This window comes from Carassius carassius, chromosome 19, assembly GCF_963082965.1.
Source record: "Carassius carassius chromosome 19, fCarCar2.1, whole genome shotgun sequence".
Classification (NCBI taxonomy): domain Eukaryota; kingdom Metazoa; phylum Chordata; class Actinopteri; order Cypriniformes; family Cyprinidae; genus Carassius; species Carassius carassius.
Genome location: NC_081773.1, coordinates 4,925,496 through 4,946,629, shown reverse-complemented (window position 1 = coordinate 4,946,629; position 21,134 = coordinate 4,925,496). Strand labels below are relative to the sequence as shown.

General features: G+C 38.4%; 2 protein-coding genes across 2 annotated transcripts; both read right to left on the bottom strand.

Moving 5' to 3' along the window:
- Positions 1-264: 264 nt before the first annotated feature.
- On the bottom strand, positions 265-10,279 carry LOC132094918 (immunoglobulin superfamily member 2-like). Its single transcript, XM_059499582.1, has 9 exons — positions 10,077-10,279; positions 7,134-7,502; positions 6,419-6,835; positions 5,339-5,740; positions 4,332-4,712; positions 3,808-4,182; positions 2,800-3,183; positions 1,144-1,527; positions 265-783 (listed from the first exon to the last, which is right to left on the bottom strand). The coding sequence occupies exons 1-9, from the start codon at positions 10,180-10,182 to the stop codon at positions 578-580; spliced, it is 3,024 nt and encodes a 1,007-aa protein (XP_059355565.1). The 5' UTR covers positions 10,183-10,279; the 3' UTR covers positions 265-577.
- Positions 10,280-10,971: 692 nt separating this feature from the next.
- cd58 (CD58 molecule) lies at positions 10,972-19,523 on the bottom strand. Its single transcript, XM_059500773.1, has 7 exons — positions 19,204-19,523; positions 18,207-18,497; positions 16,083-16,328; positions 15,893-15,997; positions 12,743-14,035; positions 12,084-12,320; positions 10,972-11,844 (listed from the first exon to the last, which is right to left on the bottom strand). The coding sequence occupies exons 1-7, from the start codon at positions 19,253-19,255 to the stop codon at positions 11,657-11,659; spliced, it is 2,412 nt and encodes an 803-aa protein (XP_059356756.1). The 5' UTR covers positions 19,256-19,523; the 3' UTR covers positions 10,972-11,656.
- Positions 19,524-21,134: the final 1,611 nt, after the last annotated feature.

Genomic DNA, 21,134 nt, shown 5'->3' with positions numbered 1-21,134 from the left:
TGCTCATGTGTGTATGTCTTGCTCATGTGTGTATGTCTTGCTCACGTGTGTATGTCTTGCTCATGTGTGTATGTCTTGCTCACGTGTGTATGTCTTGCTCATGTGTGTATGTCTGATGTGTGTATGTCTTGCTCATGTGTGTATGTCTTGCTCATGTGTGTCTGTCTTGCTCACGTGTGTGTGTCTGTCTTGCTCACTGGTGTATGTCTTGCTCATGTGTGTGTCTTGCTCATGTGTGTATGTCTTGCTCATGTGTCTTTCCTCCCTGTGCCAATGTTGGCAGTCATGGCACTGGTTGCCAACCGCTATGGTAAAACATCAAACAACTCACTGAGTTATGTCAAATAATAATTAAAATGTTTGGCAGGAGTTGATTAGATGTGAAATGTTGATAAAACAAGCAACCAAAATGCTTTCTTTTCTTTTTTTTTTTTACATGTAACTTTGCAGTCAACAGAAAATTAGGAAACGTTTAGGCCTACTGTACAGCAATATTAACATTCTTAGAAGTGAAATGATTACAGTGTGAATGTATGTAATCATAACTGATAATAAAGAAACATGTTAAAACAACAATCTAATCGATAGAAGGCCCATTAAGGGCATGTTTTTCAGCCCACAGACAGTCTTTCTTCTTCTTCTTCTTCAGTTCATATTTCATATTTATTTCATATTTTTTCTTGTGGCTCTTTCTCAACAACAATATTATGACCAATATAAGAAAACAAATCAGAGGAATAGCGATGGCCAATGTTATTAGCAGTGGGTCTATCTGTTTTTCACCTGAGGAAACAAATCAAATGTTAGATTGTTGCTTTCTGTAAAGGAAAATATATATTTAATTCTTATTTCTTATTGCATTTGAGTTAATGGATGAATGCGCTATACGTTTTTTACTTGATGTTATCCCCTTACATGATATAGATATTACTCAAATAAAATAATTCACGGAGACCTTTAGACAAACCACCTATTCAGAAAATGATTATCTGTACTTTTTACATATTTGGCCATTGAGTCGAGGCTTGATTGAATTGGTACTGCAGCATTGTGCATATACTGTATGTATTTTAATTTGCCAAACAGTACGTATGTATATATTTTCTTGCAAGCTAAATAAAAAAAATGCTTAGAACATCTTACCTTCAGTGTGAACGTAGATGGAGAGCTCTCCAGATTTATCTGAAGCAAATTTCTTCCAGGTGTTAGCAGTTAGAAGCCATTCCTCAACCTGACAGTAGTATTGCCCAATATCAGTGGGGTTGATCTGTGGCACAGTCAGTTTATAGTGTGTGGCAAGTGGTCGTCCAAACACCAGATTTCTATCAGGAATTTCACTGTGTAAGATACCGTCATGCCTGGCATTGAATATAGTGACTGGTCCTTTTTCCTGAACCTTGAACCAGGTGACCTCAAAGACTGATTTATCGCTGGATTGTGAGGTAATGACACAGTCAATGGTGAACCCAGCCTGATGGTTTGTAATGTTGAGCATTTGATTGTCCTTCTGAACACGCAGTTTACTTTCTGTTTAAATTAAACACAACATCAAAGGTCAATCAAGAGATTCACTTTTTCATCAAAGGGCAATTTTTTACCCCTTACATTGATTTGCAGGGGCATTTTTGTTTGCATACCCTTTTCATGTAAATTCTTGCATTTTTTCAATAAACAATTCGATTAATAAAACACAGGACTGTTACCAATCATATGATACATGATATCAGTATCACCAAAAACAAATTTGCACTGTAGATGTGGCACAATAGCGGCATCTGAATTGGTTTTTAAATGTACTGTAGAGATGCCAAATGGAGCTCAGAGATGCCATTCATTGAATGTTTTAAAAATCAATGGAATATAGAAACAGTAAATGGGGGGAAAATAATTATACTTTAAATATTAAACTAAAACCACCAGTTAGTAGTAGCAAGCCAGTGATTCATTCATTCAATCCATTCAAAATGGCTGATTCACTCTGAAACTAAGCACATAACTGTCTTCATGAATGGCTCATTGAATTGTTGACTTACTTAATACATTCAAAAAAGTTGAAAACTTCAGGAAAGAAAAAGCCGTGTTTAAGGGAGAAGCAATGGTTCTCTTATGACTCTGTTTGAAACTATTTTACTTGGATAAAGCAAAAACAGTCGATACTTAATATTAATCATCCTTATTTGTAATGAATTAATGTTTTTTTTTATACCATTAGATAAAGTAGAAAATATTAATGATCTTATGAGGAGGATAAATAAAGTTCTGGTAGGCCAATATAATATTTCAAAACTGGACTCTCCAACCTACAACCAGACAGATGGCCAGACTTGGTTTCCACTGGCCCTCACAATCAAGTTGGTATTGCTTAACTCTTCACTGGTAGCTTCCACTATCACCTATATCAGAGTTTAAAACAACCAGATGGAAAGTATCAGGTGTAGGTCTACAGAAGTCTAACCTGTGCTTGTTGCTGGTTTTCTGTGTATAGACAACTGTTATAAGAGTATGACAATAAAGATATCCCATTAACAGATTCTGGGCTATTCTGAAACTGTAGTGATGGATAGGATCCTCTTTTCCAACATCCAAAAAGCATGGAAGACCATTTCTAATAATTTGGCACATGCATTTTGAGTCATTTTGGAAGATTGTTCCTTTTCTTTCTCTTGGACACTCTTATATTTGTCATTGACCATTGATTAAAGTAAAGCAAAAAAGAATCTAATCAATTTAAAGCATTTTTATGTTTAGAATATTGTGGTTAAATTAAAAGACCATTTCAGTGAAGTAAAATATTCTTACCTTTCTCTTTGACAACCAGCTCTGTGGAAACAGACATATTCTTGAGGGAATACCAGTCCCCAAGAGGATCCTGAAGCCACTCTTCCACCTCACATTGATATTGTCCACTGTCAGATGTTCTGACCTTCTGGATAATCATCTGGAAGTTCTGTTTCTGTCTTATTTCCAAACGGATCCTCTGGTCCAACTCTAGGCCGGCTGCAGGGCCAAACTTGACAACAGCATCTAGGTCCATAGTTAAGAGCACCTGGGACCCAAACATCCATGTTATTGTGAAACGAGACGTATTTGTGGTTGTCCTCGTGACTGAGCATTCAAGCTTAACATCAGTGTTGACAGTGGTTTCCAGACGAGAAGTGGGTGAGAACAGGCTCATCTTGCTGACTGAGAAAGAGACAGAGTGATGTTCAATAAACTACAGTTATTATAATGCTTAAAAATAAATAAATAAAAAAACAATGGTGGGTTCCAATATTTTGCACAGTATGTGCAGAGACCATATGCACATTTTAGTCTCTTTTAAAGTAGTCTATAGGTATGTATATTAGCATTGTGTGTGTCACATTAATGCTCATTTGTGTTTCTGTTTGTGGTGCCATGGTTTAGTGTCCAATTATGTTGTAATTTTGAAAGACCTGGTATAATCAAAATCACAATTTTCTTTCGTGTACCAAATGTCAAAATTTCGCACACACACCTGCTCATTCTTTATCACTATTTTTATAGTGTTTTATAACAACAGTAATGTCTCTAGAACTATGTGTATTTACTAAAAACAGTAATAACAGTGAATTATGCATTATTACAAGTGATTATAACACTAAATCAGACTTATCTGTGCAATTATATGTAACAAGGACACAAATAAAATGTGACCAGGATGGGTTTGAGGTAAGTTTAACAGTTTGGGGATAGGGTACTGAGTATAAAGATTAGAGTAGGTCAAAATATTTGAAGGTCAATGTATCTTTTCGACATAATACACTTTGAATAAGTAGCTGTATTTACCAGGTTTGTGTACAATCACAGCTAACAGGTTGGAGTTCTTAAAGGCTTTCTGTACATCCTTTTGATAGGCATCAACTTGACACTGGTACTGTCCTTTTTGCTGTTTGCTGGCTCTTGGCACCATGAGAGTGAAACGAGTGTCCTCTGGCTGTGCTTGAATGTTCAGTTGATAGTTTCTCTGATCTGCTCTCCAGGTCATTTCTCCAGTGTGACTTACGGATAAAATATTTGTTTGAACAGATGAATTGTGGGGCTGAAACATCCAGCGTAGAGCCAAAGACACTTTAGGCCCTCTGACTCGACATAGCAGTTGTACTGGAGAATCTATTGGCACCTTTGTTGTACGACTTGTCAAGCTCACCACCATTAGAGAATCTGAAAAGAAACGTCTGCAGTGATTATTACAATTCTAACATCAGTAACAGAACAAATTTGAGCAGAGTAATGACAAATAATTTATGACAGAATTGCTTGACAGTTTTCTCTGTTACTGAGAATAATATGTTATCATATAGTAATCTTACCAACAGATTTAACTGTAATGGCTTTTTGCTGAGATTGGGTGATGGCTTTCATCTCTCCATTGCTCTGTACTGTCCATTCAGACACAATGCACTTATATTCTCCACTGTCAGATATTGAAGATGCACCAAGCTGTAGAGTAAAGTTTCCAGCTGGAGAATGAAATGTTTGGACATTTCTGCTCTGATACCTTGCCCCAACATCTTTCATCACTCCCTCATGGGTCAGACTAACGACATCACTGAAGGAAGCCCCCGGGTCTTTCTTGTGTTGCCATGACACTGATAAAGGACCCTTGAATCCTGACACTGAGCAGGAGACATGTAGTGCATCTCCCTCAGTCACCGCATCCTTCATCAGCATGACCACTGCCAGATTACTCTCTGACCAGACAGAAAAACAGGCAAAATTAATGTCTTGTAATGCAAGCATTCCTTGGGAAAACTGAAAGTGAAAGTGAAAGTGAGGTGACATTCAGCCAAGTATGGTGACCCATACTCAGAATTTGTGCTCTGCATTTAACCCATTCGAAGTGCACACACACAGAGCAGTGAACACACACACACACACACTGTGAACACACACCCGGAGCAGTGGGCAGCCATTTATGCTGCGGCGCCCGGGGAGCAGTTGGTGGTTCAGTGCCTTGCTCAAGGGCTCCTAAGTCGTGGTATTGAAGGTGGAGAGAGAACTGTACATGCACTCCCCCCACCCACAATTCCTGCCGACCTGAGACTCGAACTCACAACCTTTCGTTTGCGAGTCCGACGCTCTAACCATTAGGCCACGACTTCCCCTGTGACTAGATTATGTACCACAAAAAAATGCAAAACTTTTTTTTTTAATTGCTAGCCATAGTATTCAACTAGTTTTGCACCCTTCTAACATATTCACCCCCCCCCCCCCCCCCCCTGGATAACCTTGCAATTCCCTAGCAATGCATTGATTCAGAACACTTTAGCAAACTCTACAATGACTGTATAGGAGAAACAGTTTTGTCATTAATTACCTTTAGCTGTGATGCTCACAGTCTCTGGACTGGATATTTGTTTTTGTATTTTTTTGAAGGTGCCATCTTCATTCATGTTTTCCTGCCAAACTTCACACTGGTATTGGCCGTGGTCCTCAGTCCGAGCCGAACGGATGGTCAGCAGGTAGTCCATGTGACTGGTTTTCACTGCTCTCATCTCTGCTGCATTCTCTCGCTCTTTGTAACTGTCAAAAACGGTGAGCACCCCAGAGGATCCGATCTGGGCCACTCTCTGCTGGTCCTTCAGCCAAGTCACCGAGAAGAAATGACCAGGAAGGTTCTGTGCATTCACACTGCAGCGGATGTCCAGTGCGTCTCCCTCCTGTAGTGGCCCCTTTGAAGCCTTCAGATTAACACTGAAGGAGTCGGCATCAGGGGCCACTTTTGAGACACAGAAAACAGCATGAGATTAAACATGTTCTCTTACACAACTTCCTGTGTATGACTGCACTCATACTCACTCAGACATTACAACAGGTTCTGACTTGTATAGTTTGTATCAGTGTTTCTCAATGGGTGATGGATACACAGACAGCAAAACCCTACTATAAAAATAAATGCCAACAGAATTCAACTAACAATACAATCATGTATAGTAAAGACAGGTATGAATACTTAATATGAATACTTAACAACTTTTAAATAGGAGGGAAAATACTTCCCTTAACTTGTTCTTGTAAAAGCTATGCATCCAAACCAACTCTGCAGTATAACAAGTCAGTATGACAAAAATTAATTTGCCATTTGATGAGAGCTAGAAATGCTAACATAGTTATGCTGTGGCCTTCATCCTCAAAAAACATGAAAAACAAAACAAACACATAAAAAACATAAAAATACTACTCTAGAAAATACGACCCGGAAAACATTAAATACAGGTTCAAGGTTGATAGAAACCATTAAAATATCAAAATTTAAGAGACCTTTTATGAATTTATGAAAAATTGGCATACATTATAATAAACATCAATGTTTACTTTTGTACACTGAACTGTGTTGAGTCACTAAGTGTAAAATCTACAAGAGCCTCTGGTTTAAATGACAGAATATAAATCTCACCGATTCGTTTAATCTCCACATCGCATGCTGCAGTGGTTTTGTGGGCAATCTGTGTCCAGGAACGGTCTGGGTCTTGGATCCACTCAATGGCTTTGCAGAAGAACTTCCCCTGGTCGGACTGCTGCACTTGAGGCATCTTCAGTCTGTAGGTTGTGTCCTCCACCTTATCCATGCTGATAAGACCAGCACGATAGCGATCCTCAAATCCAGCTCCTGGCTTTACAGTCAGATCTTTGTCCAGGGTAATGATTGGCCGGGGGTTTTCATCCAATTCACCATGGAGAAACCAGGTGACCGACAGATGAGTGTGTTGAAAAGTCTGGCTGGAGACCTGGCACTCAAGCTGAAGAGGATCACCTTCAGACAAGCTCTGAGAGGGAGAACCCGAGTACGATGCCTCCAGGGTGTCTGTAATCACTGTGGAGAAAACAGTCTTTTTATTTCTTTTTTGCAATTGAAAATGTATTAACAAAGTGAAAAAAAAGTGATTGACCAATATGCATTTTTCAAGCCAGTACCAGCATCTAGAGAACTGATATCAGCGGATACTACATCAGTGACTGATGGATGATGCAGTAGTGTTTAATATGAATATATCTTACAGCCAAAGACATTCTTTTGGGATACATGGGAATGTGAATGGATTTTAAATAATAGATTTCTCTCAGATCATCTCATTAATCACCCAAACCCTCAAAATAAATAGATATCTTACCATTAAGCTTTGCTTCATCATCATAATCTCCGAAATATGTACCACCTGTGTGTATGGTCCCACAGAGCAGATCACCTGCATCATTCTCCTGTAAATCTTTGATCCACAAGACAACTGAAGATCCTGACAGCCTTTCAACATAAATCTCTTTTTTTCTTATTCTATCGGAGAATATTCCGTAGGCAAAGTTTGGGTCACTGGTACTGATTATATTTAACTCTATATTTGGTTTCTTGAGAATGAACTCAAAATCCCGCTTAGATGGGCCTGTAAACCCTGTAACATTACAGGATATGGAGATGGGGTATCCTTTCACTCTAAACAGAGGACCTTCCTGGATCTGGACCTGAATCTGACCACTGCACAGATCTGTGTGGAGAGAGGCATTAGATTGTTAGAGGCAAACCTTTAAGATAAATTTCACTTTGATTTGCCATTGTTTTTGCATTTTTTTTCTCACTCACATGCACATAGTGTATAACTATAACTTTGCCTGTATTTTTGTCCATTTTTAGGTGTTGCTGTATATCAATAAATTTCAGCTTTTGATTATTATGGTTGCTTGTGTTGTTACTGTAATCATTCTGCATGTATTAAAATTATTCTTTTAATTTACAAACCATTTTGGGTTCATTTTATCATTTCAACCCAGCAGTAGTTTTAAATGGATCATGTGATATTACTAAAAAGAACATTATTTTGTGTATTTGGTATAATGAAATGTGTTTGTTCACAAATCCTAGTGTGTTAAAATTAATATTACAAACGTTCACAAATGTTCGAATATTCCTGGTGGAAATTTAAAATGAATACTCATGCATACTCTAACAAAGGGTTATTCAAATCTTGTCCTGGAGGGCCAGTGCACTGCAGAGTTTAGCTCCAACCCTGATCAAACCTACCTACCATTGATTAACATGTTTAGGTGCTGAGTGCACTCTGCAGTGCACTGGCCCTCCAGGGCAAGATTTGAATAACACTGGTCTAACAGATAAAATGACCCTCAAGAACTGTAGATCAGATCTACAAACATGGAGAGGAAAAAATGCAGTTATAGACCAACAGAGAGGTTTAGTGTATAATTAATGAGTAATTAATAATGAATATCAAGCTTGTTGATATTTGGCCATTAGCTTTTAAATACATCATTATGCAAAAACATGAATTCTCCACATGAAGTCCCATGACTAGCAGATCAAACGTAAGTAGTATGACCCCTCCCCCATCCCTTTTTTTTAATAGTAAATAAAGCATTGTATAAGTGGCATAAGTAGGGTTCTCAGAAACAAAAGTGCCATAGTTGGGTAAATGTCTATAGTGGTGAATGGGATCTACAAATGTATGTGTGTGAAAATTTAATTCCCGTTTGTACTAGAAGCAAAATAAAAATACATAAAAATCCACAATCACATGCCTATGACTTTCCAAAAGAGAGAGAGAAAAGCAATATACTGTTTTTATAACTGTGGTCTAAAGAGAGAATTTGCCATTTTTATAAACATCCACAAAACATTTTTAAGTAGTTTTCTGAAATGTAATGCCAATGTGAAACTATATCGCAAAGTACAGTATTATAAATTAATTATACAAAAAAATATTGGTTAATGGTTTATTTTACATTGTCCTTTTTACACATTACATCTCAAACTAAAACCGGCTTGATGTGTGTGGGCCAGAGATGGCCCAGATAACCTCTGCCGCTGCCAGAACTGAGCCAGATGTGCCATAGTTGGCCCAGATGAGGCCCGGATATGTATGCTATCTGGGATGTAGCCTACTCACTATAGTAACAACACTAAATTCAATAATTGCATTTAATAAACCTAAACCAAACCCTAATCCTAACTATAACCCTATAGTAAATATTGTTAATTAATATTACTAATCACTGCAATGTACAATTACACGGTAACAACACGGACAGCATACAATAAACTGCAACCAAACGTTAGATTTACGATGTAGAAACAATTCTGTGAAAAGGGAAGCTGCACATTTTGTAGTAGGTACTGCCATATTTGAAGTTCGTTTTATTGTGTAGTGTTGCCAGAAGTGTTTTGTTTACAGATTACACAGATTACAAAAAAAAACGAAAAAAAAAAAAAAACGATGTAAGCCTATCCTTTCATAAGCTATGCTTTAGCTATTAATATACCGATTGAGTACTAATATGAACACTTTTGTTACTAGGTCTATGTATCTTTAAGGAAACCCTTTAGGGGTTAATAAGATACAAAGGTGTAGGTTACCTGGTGAAAGGGTACCGCCCCAGTGACAGCTTTTGTACCCTTGTTGAGAGTTTAGTCTGTAATAAACAGGCAAGAGTTTGTGATTTTCCCCCCACTCAAATTAATATTTCACGCCCAAGTAATCATTTATTTGGTGAAATCCGTGTCTTTTAGAATGTCGTCGTTCTTTCACTTGTTCGTTTGTATGACCTCATCGCTTTTAACCTCTTCACGGAAGCTTCGCGTCGAGATCTGATCTGACCCTCTCCGGGTTTATTTTGCCATAACAACCTTTTTATGTTGTTACAACATTATGCTTAACGTTAATAACACTTAAATGGCACAAAGGTATTGTTTCGCTTCAGAATATATTTTACAAGGCGCATAAAACAATTAACTTTCATGGTATCGTTTTGTAAGTTTTGGAGCCTCGTGAAAGTCGTTCACTGAAAATCGTTCAGCAGCTTGTTTTTTTTCTTTTTAATGTTTATTAACATGTTGCATTCCACATTCTGTTTGATTTGGGTCAACACGAGGACACCGTTTTCATTTTGGTGTGAGCATTTAAAGTATTCTACAACTTTACGTCGTCAATGACAGAAAGAGAACATAAGCCTATAGGTAGCCTATACCCATGCATGCACTTAAATTAAGAGAAAAATGTCAATTCGGACTATGTATTTGTAATTTATAGTAAAATTGTGTTCAGTCTTACCAAACTGCAGGAGTCCCGAGATATACAGCATTAGTGGCAGGTGCCACAGTCGGCACCAAAGGTCCATCATCCTTGAACTGATCGATCCTTCCGCTTTCTCCCTCATCTCTGCAGTTATACAGGTTTTAACAAGAGCGCCTAAACCTGACAGATCCTCTTTGACGCAAGCGATTGTGAAACACACATCGAAACTCTTTCACGTCTGGGAAAAAAAGGAATTGTCAGATAAAGAGATGGTCCAATTTCTCAGTAACATAAATTAAACTATATATTATTTTGAATATTATCCTGAAACCATCAAAACACTCTAAAAGTGATTATTTCATAATTTACTCGTGTGTCTTTCCCAAACTGTATGGCTTCCTTTCCTGTGTAGCTGCCCTACATGTCCTGTTTTAAGGCAAGAAACCAGCCAAGAAAATTTTTAATGTTTAGATTAGTTTAATCAATTTAAAAAAAGAAAAAATCAATTTGGTCAAAACATTTATTTTGTTAATTTGTTGTATAAAAAAAAGTTAAAAGAAGTTCACACACACACACAATTGTTGATTCTGGGTTCCCCGCTATATGCTTTTTGAGGACAACATGCTCTAAATTACAGTACTTTTATCACACCACAGATATGATTTTGGCAAAAAAAAAAAAATCATAAAAAAAGAAGAGTTAAATCATGACTAATATTCACCTATTCAAAATGAACATGATTATATAAAATCCACAGGTATATACAACAGTTTTATAATTTTCACAATATGTGTCTTCATAACTTCTTCAGGATCTTTTCCTTGCATTCTTTTTGGTGACTTTGTTCCTAAACCTAGTGAGCTGCCTATAGTCTGCTGCCTCCGTATCACATTGTTGTGCAGATGAGTGATACACTGAGCAGACATGAAAAGACTGTCAATATAATGTTTATGTCTGCTAAATTATTTTACTGGACAACAGTCCACACCAATACACTGTCCAATAGAGTTTGTCCATCAGTCTGAAGTAGACTTATAGTGGCCATTCACAAAGGATGTGTTTAGTGCTCAATCTACTATTTCTGATAGTTGGTTTGTATACAGATGCAGACAGACAGCTTTAAAGAAATTTCATGGAAATATACAAGGGGGTAATGGTATTCTACTTACACATATTTACATAAACAATTTTTTTTCTTCATGTAGTACAATCAGTTATATAAAATTAATTTTACTAAGTTATTTGTTCTACATTAATAAACTGACAGCCCTATTTTTTATGCTTAAGTATTTGAATATTACTTCTCCACACCTTGTTCAAGCTCATACTTCATCTTTTCCACCCTCGAGTGTCTTAACTAACTTTACTTCCTTCACATGGCTCTAGTTGACAGATTTTCTCTTCCTCTTTCACAGCTGATAAAACTGAGCCCATTTTGCTTTCCTTACTATAAACTTTATCATCATAATTTGTACAAAACTATTTGTTTAAAAACTGTTCTCTAATTTCTGAACTATGATCTTCCTTCATTGCATGTTTTGGGAAGCTGTTGGTCTCTGTTTCTGCTTTCTTGTCCTCTGGCCACATATAGGTAATTGTTTGTGTTGTCTAGAAAGTTATTTTTTTGTCTCTTTAATTTCTGGAACATCCTTTTTTTCCTTCCTGCCTTGTTCTGACTCGCTGCTCTTATCTGTCTGTTCACCATCATCATCTTCCTCTTGAGGTAAGGATGCAGCTTGATTATTTTCAAATTCCACTTTCAGGTTTGAAGATGGGATTCTGGTGTCCAGGTTAGATGGTGAATCTATAACAAAAAATAAACAAGATGAAAAATCTCATCCAACAAGTCAAAATACTAATGACTAAATCAATATAAACTTCTGAATAGAAAGAAAATGGATCATTGGGAGCTTCGCTATGCAAAGGTGGATTAAAATGTTCAGCTAAAAAATGGTGAGCAAAACATCAGATCAGATATTTACTACTGTAGTGATTTCTCTAAGAGGTTTTGTTTCTCTTTATAAACATAATCTGTATTTTTACCTGTGTGTAGTATGCCAGTCACCTCGTGGTTTTTCTTTTCAGTTTTCTCTTCCTCCTCCCTTTCCCCTTCTGGCCTCTGGTCATCCTCATTAATAGATAGGCCCTTGTTCTGCTGCTCAGTTGACTGGTCACTATTTTCCTTTTGGCTGCTCTTCTCATTTTTGTGTAGTTGTTCCTCTACATTTCCTGTGTCCACTTTAATTCTTCCTGTCACAGCAGACTGTGGACTCACAATCTCTATGTTTGAAAATAAAAATAAAAATGACACAGTGTGTGTTTCTGTTACCAAGCTCCAAAAAGGACAAAAAAGCACCATAAAATCACAATGAAAGTATGATAAGTTGTCTGTAGTTGTCTATACATTTCATGTGTTTAATTCAGTCTCATGATTGCTTGGTGTGATAAACAAGACTGAAATTTAAATAGTTTTTCACTTTTCAATTCTTCAAAATGCTACAATCTCAATCAAATATGGCTCTTCTTGATGAATGACATCAGGCTGGACACCCATGACATCATTAAACATCACTTACATCAAAACTGATGTCTGGTAGCAAATTTAACTTGAGATTGTCAGTGTACAATATTTAGGTCTATTAGTTGATTGAAATACAAAGCAAGCAAAGTTTTGTTTTTCTAGAAAAGTTTATAATCTGTACCTTTGTTCGTGTTGTCTATTTCTTTGTTTTCCTCTTCCTTCTCTTTGTTCACTTTAGGTTCCCGGTCTTCCTCATTTTCATCTGCATTTTTATTTTCCTGCTCTCCTAGATTCTGAGAAGGATCCTCATGTTCCTTCTCTTCATCGTCGTTCTTATTTTTATCTGCATTTTTATTTTCCTGCCCTCCTAGATTCTGAGACGGATCTTCATGTTCCTTCTCTTTATCGTCGTTCTTATTTTTATCTGCATTTTTATTTTCCTGCCCTCCTAGATTCTGAGACGGATCCTCATGTTCCTTCTCTTTATCGTCGTTCTTATTTTTATCTGCATTTTTATTTTCCTGCCCTCCTAGATTCTGAGAAGGATCCTCATGTTCCTTCTCTTCATCGTCGTTCTTATTTTTATCTGCATTTTTATTTTCCTGCCCTCCTAGATTCTGAGACGGATCTTCATGTTCCTTCTCTTCATCGTCGTTCTTATTTTTATCTGCATTTTTATTTTCCTGCCCTCCTAGATTCTGAGAAGGATCCTCATGTTCCTTCTCTTCATCGTCGTTCTTATTTTTATCTGCATTTTTATTTTCCTGCCCTCCTAGATTCTGAGACGGATCCTCATGTTCCTTCTCTTTATCGTCGTTCTTATTTTTATCTGCATTTTTATTTTCCTGCCCTCCTAGATTCTGAGACGGATCCTCATGTTCCTTCTCTTTATCGTCGTTCTTATTTTTATCTGCATTTTTATTTTCCTGCCCTCCTAGATTCTGAGACGGATCCTCATGTTCCTTCTCTTTTTCGTCGTTCTTATTTTTATCTGCATTTGTATTTTCCTGCCCTCCTAGATTCCGAGACGGATCCTCATGTTCCTTCTCTTCATCGTCGTTCTTATTTTTATCTGCATTTGTATTTTCCTGCCCTCCTAGATTCCGAGACGGATCCTCATGTTTCTTTTCTTCATCTTCCCTCTTATTTTTTAGTATCTGACTTTTCTCCTTTTCTTCTTGGGTTTCTAAGAATTTCTGGCTCTCTATTTCTGTGTTTGTTTTTTCAGCTTCGCTGTTAGCGCTTTCTTCTGCTTCATCTGCATTTCCGCTGTTTTCCTTATATTCGTCAAGTTCTCCATTTGTATTTCCTGTGTCGTCTTTATTTTTTCCTGTTGTAGCAGATTGCGGATTTTGCTTCAAAAGTTTTTGTCCTTCATGAGATTCATATCCATTCTCCAATTCACTTTCCTGATCCCATTTTTTATTTGGAGCAGTAAGTCTGTTACAGCAAGGGAGTGTGGCTTGAGATGAAGCTAAAACAAACCACTCAGAGACATTAACAACAGATTCAAGTGTCAACCTTGAAAGTCATTCATTCTCAATAAGAGCAAAAAAATACAAAAAAAAAATTCATTATATAAATGCTCATGCTCTATTAATTCCCTTATCTAAGTTTTCAAAAATTCTTATCCTACCTTTTTCAAGTTCCACTGTATCTAGTGGAGGGCTTCCTTACTTCTCGTGCATGTACAGTTGTGGCCAAAAGTTTTGAGAATTACATAAATATTAGTTTTCAAAAAGTTTGCTGCTAAACTGCTTTTAGATCTTTGTTTCAGTTGTTTCTGTGATGTGCTGAAATATAATTACAAGCACTTCATACGTTTCAAAGGCTTTTATCGACAATTACATGACATTTATTCAAAGAGTCAGTATTTGCAGGGTTGGCTCTTTTTTTTCAGGACCTCTGCAATTCGACTGGACATGCTCTCAATCAACTTCTGGGCCAAATCCTGACTGATGGCAACCCATTCTTTCATAATCACTTCTTGGAGTTTGTCAGAATTAGTGAGTTTTTGTTAGTTCTCAATGGGATTAAGATCTGGGGAGTTTCCAGGCCATGGACCCAAAATTTCAACATTCTGGTCCCCGAGCCACTTAGTTATCACTTTTGCCTTATGGCACGGTGCTCCATCATGCTGGAAAATGCATTGTTCTTCACCAAACTGTTGTTGGATTGTTGGAAGAAGTTGCTGTTGGAGGGTGTTTTAGTACCATTCTTTATTCATGGCTGTGTTATTGGGCAGAATTGTGAGTGAGTCCACTCCCTTGGATGAGAAGCAACCCCACACATGAATGGTGTCAGGATGCTTTACTGTAGGCATGACACAGGACTGATGGTAGCGCTCACCTTTTCTTCTCCGGACAAGCCTTTTTCCAGATGCCCCAAACAATCGGAAAGGGGCTTCATCGGAGAATATGACTTTGCCCCAGTCCTCAGCAGTCCATTCACTATAATTTCTGCAGAAGAACAATCTATCCCTGATGTTTTTTGGAGAGAAGTGGCTTCTTTGCTGCCCTTCTTGACACCAGGCCATCTTCCAAAAGTCTTGGCCTCACTGTGCGTGCAGATGCGCTCACACCTGCCTGCTGCCGTTCCTGAGCAAGCTCTGCACTGGTGGCACTCCGATCCCGCAGCTGAATCCTCTTTAGGAGACGATCCTGGCACTTGCTGGACATTCTTGGACGCCCTGAAGCCTTCTTTATAAGAATGGAACCTCTTTCCTTGAAGTTCTTGATGATCCTATAAATTGTTGATTTAGGTGCAACCTTAGTAGCCACAATATCCTTGCCTGTGAAGCCATTTTTATGGAACGCAATGATGGATGCACGCGTTTCTTTGCAGGTCACCATGGTTAACAATGGAAGAACAATGATTTCAAGCATCACCCTCCTTTTAACATGTCAAGTCTGCCATTCTAACCCAATCAGCCTGAGATAATGATCTCCAGCCTTGTGCTCGTCAACTTTCTCACCTGAGTTAACAAGACGATTACTGAAATGATCTCAGCAGGTCCTTTAATGACAGCAATGAAATGCAGTGGAAATGTTTTTTGGGATTAAGTTAATTTTCATGGCAAAGAAGGACTATGCAATTCATCTGATCACTCTTCATAACATTCTGGAGTATATGCAAATTGCTATTATAAAAACTTAAGCAGCAACTTTTCCAATTTCCAATATTTATGTAATTCTCAAAACTTTTGGCCATGACTGTACATGACAAAAAGAAAATTATGTTAATCTATGCACTATAATCTTTGTGAGACATGGGAGTCAACTAAAGATGCGTTTTGATGGTGATATGTTGAATATTTTTTCATGGCACTTACACTGTTGTCTTTTACATCTGTAGAAGTAAAATGCCAGCACAGCAAGCAGAATGAGAAGCACTGTAACTATTAAAACTGGAACAACCACAGCAGGGTTTGCTCTGCCTGCAAACAAAACCATTCAAGAAACAGTTTACAGCATCTATCATCAAACTCTCAAGGTATTGTGTTGAATGATTTACTAGCTCACCTGTGGTGCAGTCTTGCAGATTAAAGTCTGTGGTCCTGCTTCCAGCTTTATTCTTGACAGTGCAGGTAAAGACTGAGTTAAGGTTTTCCTCCTGTTCATTAACAACAAGTATTGGCCCTGGCTGTTTTACATTAGATCCACTCCATTCATAGCTCGGCTCAGTCTGGGATTCCACTGAACAGGACAGTTTTTTCGCATTTGAAGTCTTGTTCACTTCACAGGTTACCAGAGGCTCTGGCAGAGCATCTAAGACACAGAAGCAGGCAGATATTTAGTGATAACCAGCTGATATTTTGTCATTCTGAGATTATCATTCAACAATTAAAATTTACGGGGCCAAGGGATTTGGGAACACGAGCGAGGCCGGTGGAGTGATTGGGAAATCAGCGACACCTGCGACCCACCACTGGTCTCGAGTCCCACAGAGGAGATGGAAGGATATAAAACTGGAGCGACGACAGTGAAGGACGAGAGAGGACCAGGCCTGGGCTTTATTTTATGTTTTGGTTTTATTTTGTTCGCATCAGTCGTCCGTGAGGGGCTGATGCGCTGTTTTGTGTTTATTTTATTATTAAAATTTCATTTGATTGTCCGCCGGTTCCCGCCTCCTTCTTCCCGACGATTACAAAGGTTTTATTATTACAGTGGTGCCGAAACCCGGGAAGGAAGAAGGACCGCCGCCGCCGCCGCCGCCATGCAAAGCCCGTCCTCCACGCCGCTTGCGGACATCATCGCCTCCCTCGCGGTCCTGCACCGCGAACAACACCAGGCCCTGCTGGACTTGAGGACCGATCAGGAGAGAGAGACAGACTGCTGACCCGAACTGGAAACGAAAACCGGAAGGCGTAAACCGAAAGTGTTGTGCAAACGTGTCAAAGTAAAAGTCACCATTTGGTGTTTGTGAAGTTTCAGTTATTTTAAGTTAATAAATACGTCAGCAGTCCAGCCGACCCCTTTTTCCTCTTCCTTTCCACCCACGAACATACTACACTGGTGCCGAAACCCGGGAGAAGGAGGGACGCGCTGCTGAAGATCCCTCGCCGCTGTGGTGAATCCGCGGTGCCATCGGGCAGGCGAGGAGGATGCTGCCATGGACGCTCGAGGCGGTGGGCTGGAGTGAGTTGCCGGGGACGGGCGAGCTCGCTACCGGCCGCCCACGATGTGGAGAGACGGCTGCCGTCCGTGAGGGAGCGGAGGAGTCGGCGCCGTTCGCCAGAGAGCCGGAGCCTGCTGCCGTCCGCCTGAATGGGGAGGAGCAGGGAACGGGGGACTGCTGCCGGCTGCCCAAAACCGGAGGAGCCGTCGCCGTCCACTGGGCGGCGAAGGAGTGTTGTGCCGTCCGCCGAGGGCCGCCCAGTGCCACCGCCAGGCACCGCGGAGGAGATCAACCAGTTGGTGGAGGGCCGAGCAGCAGTGCGTCTGGGAACCGGATTTTTATTTATTTATTTTTTTCCTCTCTCCCCTCTCTGTCGCTCCTCCTTCCATCTCCTTTTCTCTCGCCTCGTCTGTCCTAGCCCCAGGTTCCCACAGGTCCCTGTGAGCGGGTACCCCCCGGCCTGCGAGGGGCGATGGGGGTATGCGACGAGTGGGGCGGGCCCGAGGGACGTGGGAACACGAGCGAGGCCGGTGGAGTGATTGGGGAATCAGCGACACCTGCGACCCACCACCGGTCTTGAGTCCCACAGAGATGGAAGGATAGAAAACTGGAGCGACGAAAGTGAAGGATGAGAGAGGACCGGGCCTGGGCTTTATTTTATGTTTTGGTTTTATTTTGTGCGCATCAGTCGTCCGTGAGGGGCTGATGCGCTGTTTTGTGTTTATTTTATTATTAAAGTTTCATTTGATTGTCCGCCGGTTCCCGCCTCCTCCTTCCCGACGATTACAAAGGTTTTATTATTACATTGACAATTAGATACAACACCTAAACTTTATGAATGCCACTGTAAAGTAGGTCTAAGTGCATGCTGTTCATGTCTTCTCCAATTTGAACTGAAAATGATTGTTACAGGAAGTCAAACAGTTAAACCTGATATACATGTATACTGTCAATTCACAATAATCCACTGTAGGAGACTACAAGGCACAAATCTGCACATAATCATCTGAGATATATAGATAGCTTACCCAAAACTGCCAAAGTATGACTGGAGGTATGAACCTTCTTACTGATCACAATTTCAGACTGATATGTGCCACTGTCTTGGTTGTTAAGTTTTCTTATTGTGAGCTGTCCTGTTTCAAAATCAAGATCTACACGGTCTTTAAATGAGCCATATGTGGCCATCTGCCTCCCGTCATACTCCAGAACCTTGTTTCCATTATGTGTCCACAGTATTTCTTCAGGTTTTCCACGGATGACTGGATTTAGTGTGATCTTGTTTCCACTTTCGCCATAGTCATCACAGAAAACTAAATCTAAAGAAGATGAAAAAATCCCATTAGTGAAACAACTCAGAAAAACATATCCGGGCCATCTATCACTAAAGATAAATACAAAACTTTATATTATGATGAAAGATTATTAAGCATGTTTAATAATCTATAGCGAAATACACTTGGACACAGTAATGTATTCTGAGTGACAATGATTGTCATTAATGTGATAAAGCAATCTCTACTGCATAACAGTAAAGATATTGTAATACATTGTTTGTAATTGGTCAAATTAAATTGAACAATAACAAGGAACACACACACAAGTTAATCCTGTTGTAAATAATCCAATTGTGCATTAAAGTACATTATTGTACTTTACAGTATATGCACAAAAAAAATACATAGTACATTTTTCAGTATAAAGTTCAGTGTAAGACCCTGATTTAAAGAGAGCAGAGTTTACAGGATACTACTCGTTTATCTTTTAATCTTGTTAAACTATGCTTCAACTATGCCTTAATGTTATTCTACTGTCTAAAATGATTCGAAACCATCTCCAGAATTCTTTAACTTGGCCTACGACTCAGTAAAGAAATATTTCCCTGAATGCCTGTCATCGTTTCGACAAACCAGACACTTGCACCTGGCGGGTCTAAAATAGTATTTCCTTGTATTATAAGTTACTTCGTTTAAAAAGTTACTACATGCTACGAGTTACTACATGTTTAAAAGATTCCGGACTTACCTTGATACAAACAGAAACATGTAAAATAAACCAAAAACATAACATCTGCCATCTTCACTCGATAGTGTTTCTTCTGTGTGGGAAGAGCTACTTAATGGCGATTTGGAAGGTAAAACACATTTGCTACATTAATCTCGACAGTCGAGGCTAAACAGGAAGATAAAAACAGGCCAATTAAACATTTAAAGGTTGCCACAGTGTTCTGAGGCAGTGAGAAAAGAAAGTAAAAATCCCCGTCGAAAGGTCTCGAGCGACCTTTGAAATGGGCGGAGCCAGAAGGTGAACGCACCTTTATGAGTGCATCGATCAGTAACCAAACAGGCTCCTGTTCCTGCTTTGTTTTCATACTTCTTCCATGGCAATATTCACACTAAAAGCGACTAGGAAAGGACACACACACACACACACACACACACACACACATACAAACACACAAACACAAATGCTTTATTAGTAAATTAAATAACACATTTGTCAGATTGAGAACCTGCTGTTTGTTGGCCGTGATTTGAAAAGGATATCTTCATTTTGAAATATAAAGTAGGCTATTATAAAATATATTGAAATGTTTAAATAAATAAACAAAAAAAAGCAATACATGTTTTATTTATTTATTTATTCGTGGACTTTCTTTTGGGGCATTCAGCTGGTCATGAATACATGAGCCCTGTTCATTTGATCTGTTAAGCGACATGTGTACTTGAATTATATTGCACCCTATCTGGAGTTATATACTGTACATTCAACCTTGGGATTGGATTGCATAATATATTTGCATTTTGCCTTTTTGCCTCTATCTTCACATTTCCTCCAGATGGCAGCATTGCATCGAAAGAATGACAGCATCTCATGTTCAGCTGCACTGGTTTTGGAAACCTAATTGTGCAAGCTAAATTTATTTGATTTTGATATATGTATGTATATTCATATATGTATATGATATATGTATGTATGTATATTCATGAATATATATATATATATATATTCATATTTTTAAGGGAGTCTCATCTGCTCATCAAGGCTGTATTTATTCGATAAAAAATACAAGAAAAACAGTAATATTGTGAATATCAATATTCTAATATTGGTTTCCTAATTTAATATACTTTAAAATATCATTTATTTCTGTGAAGCAGCGCTGAATTTTCAGCATCATTACTGTCAGACGCTCCTTCAGAAATCATTCTAATATGCTGATTTATCATCAGCGTTGAAACTGTTGTGCTGCTTCATATTGTTTTTTGGAACCTGTGATACTTTTTTCTTTGATTCTTTGATGAATACAAAGTTAAAAAGAACAGCGTTTATTCAAAATCGAAAAGTTAACACATCCCTCCTGAATAAAAGTATTAATTTAAAAAGAAAAAATGTATCAGCTTTTGAATAGCAGCTTATATTGTTACATTATTATTATTATTATTATTAATAAATGCTGTTCTTTTTAAAGTTTAATTAATCAGAAAATCCTAAAGAAAATATTACAGGTTCCAAAGAAAATATGAAGCAACACAACAGTCTCCAGCTCTGATTATAAATCAGCATATCAGAATGATTTCTGGTGGATCATGTGACATGATCTTGAGTAATGATACTGAAATCAAACTTTGATCACATGTATAAATTATATTTTAAGTATATTAAAATAGAAAACTAATACAATAATATGTCACAAAATAAAATGTATTTCTGTATTTTTGATCAAATAGCCTTGATGAGCAGAATAAACGTCTTTTAAAAAAATATAAAAAATCTTACTGATCCCAAACTTTTGACCGGCAGTGTTTGTATACACACACACACACACACGCACACACAGACACACACACAGACACACACACACACACACACACACACACACACACACACACACACACAGACACACACACACACACACACACACACACACACACACACATATATATGTATATATA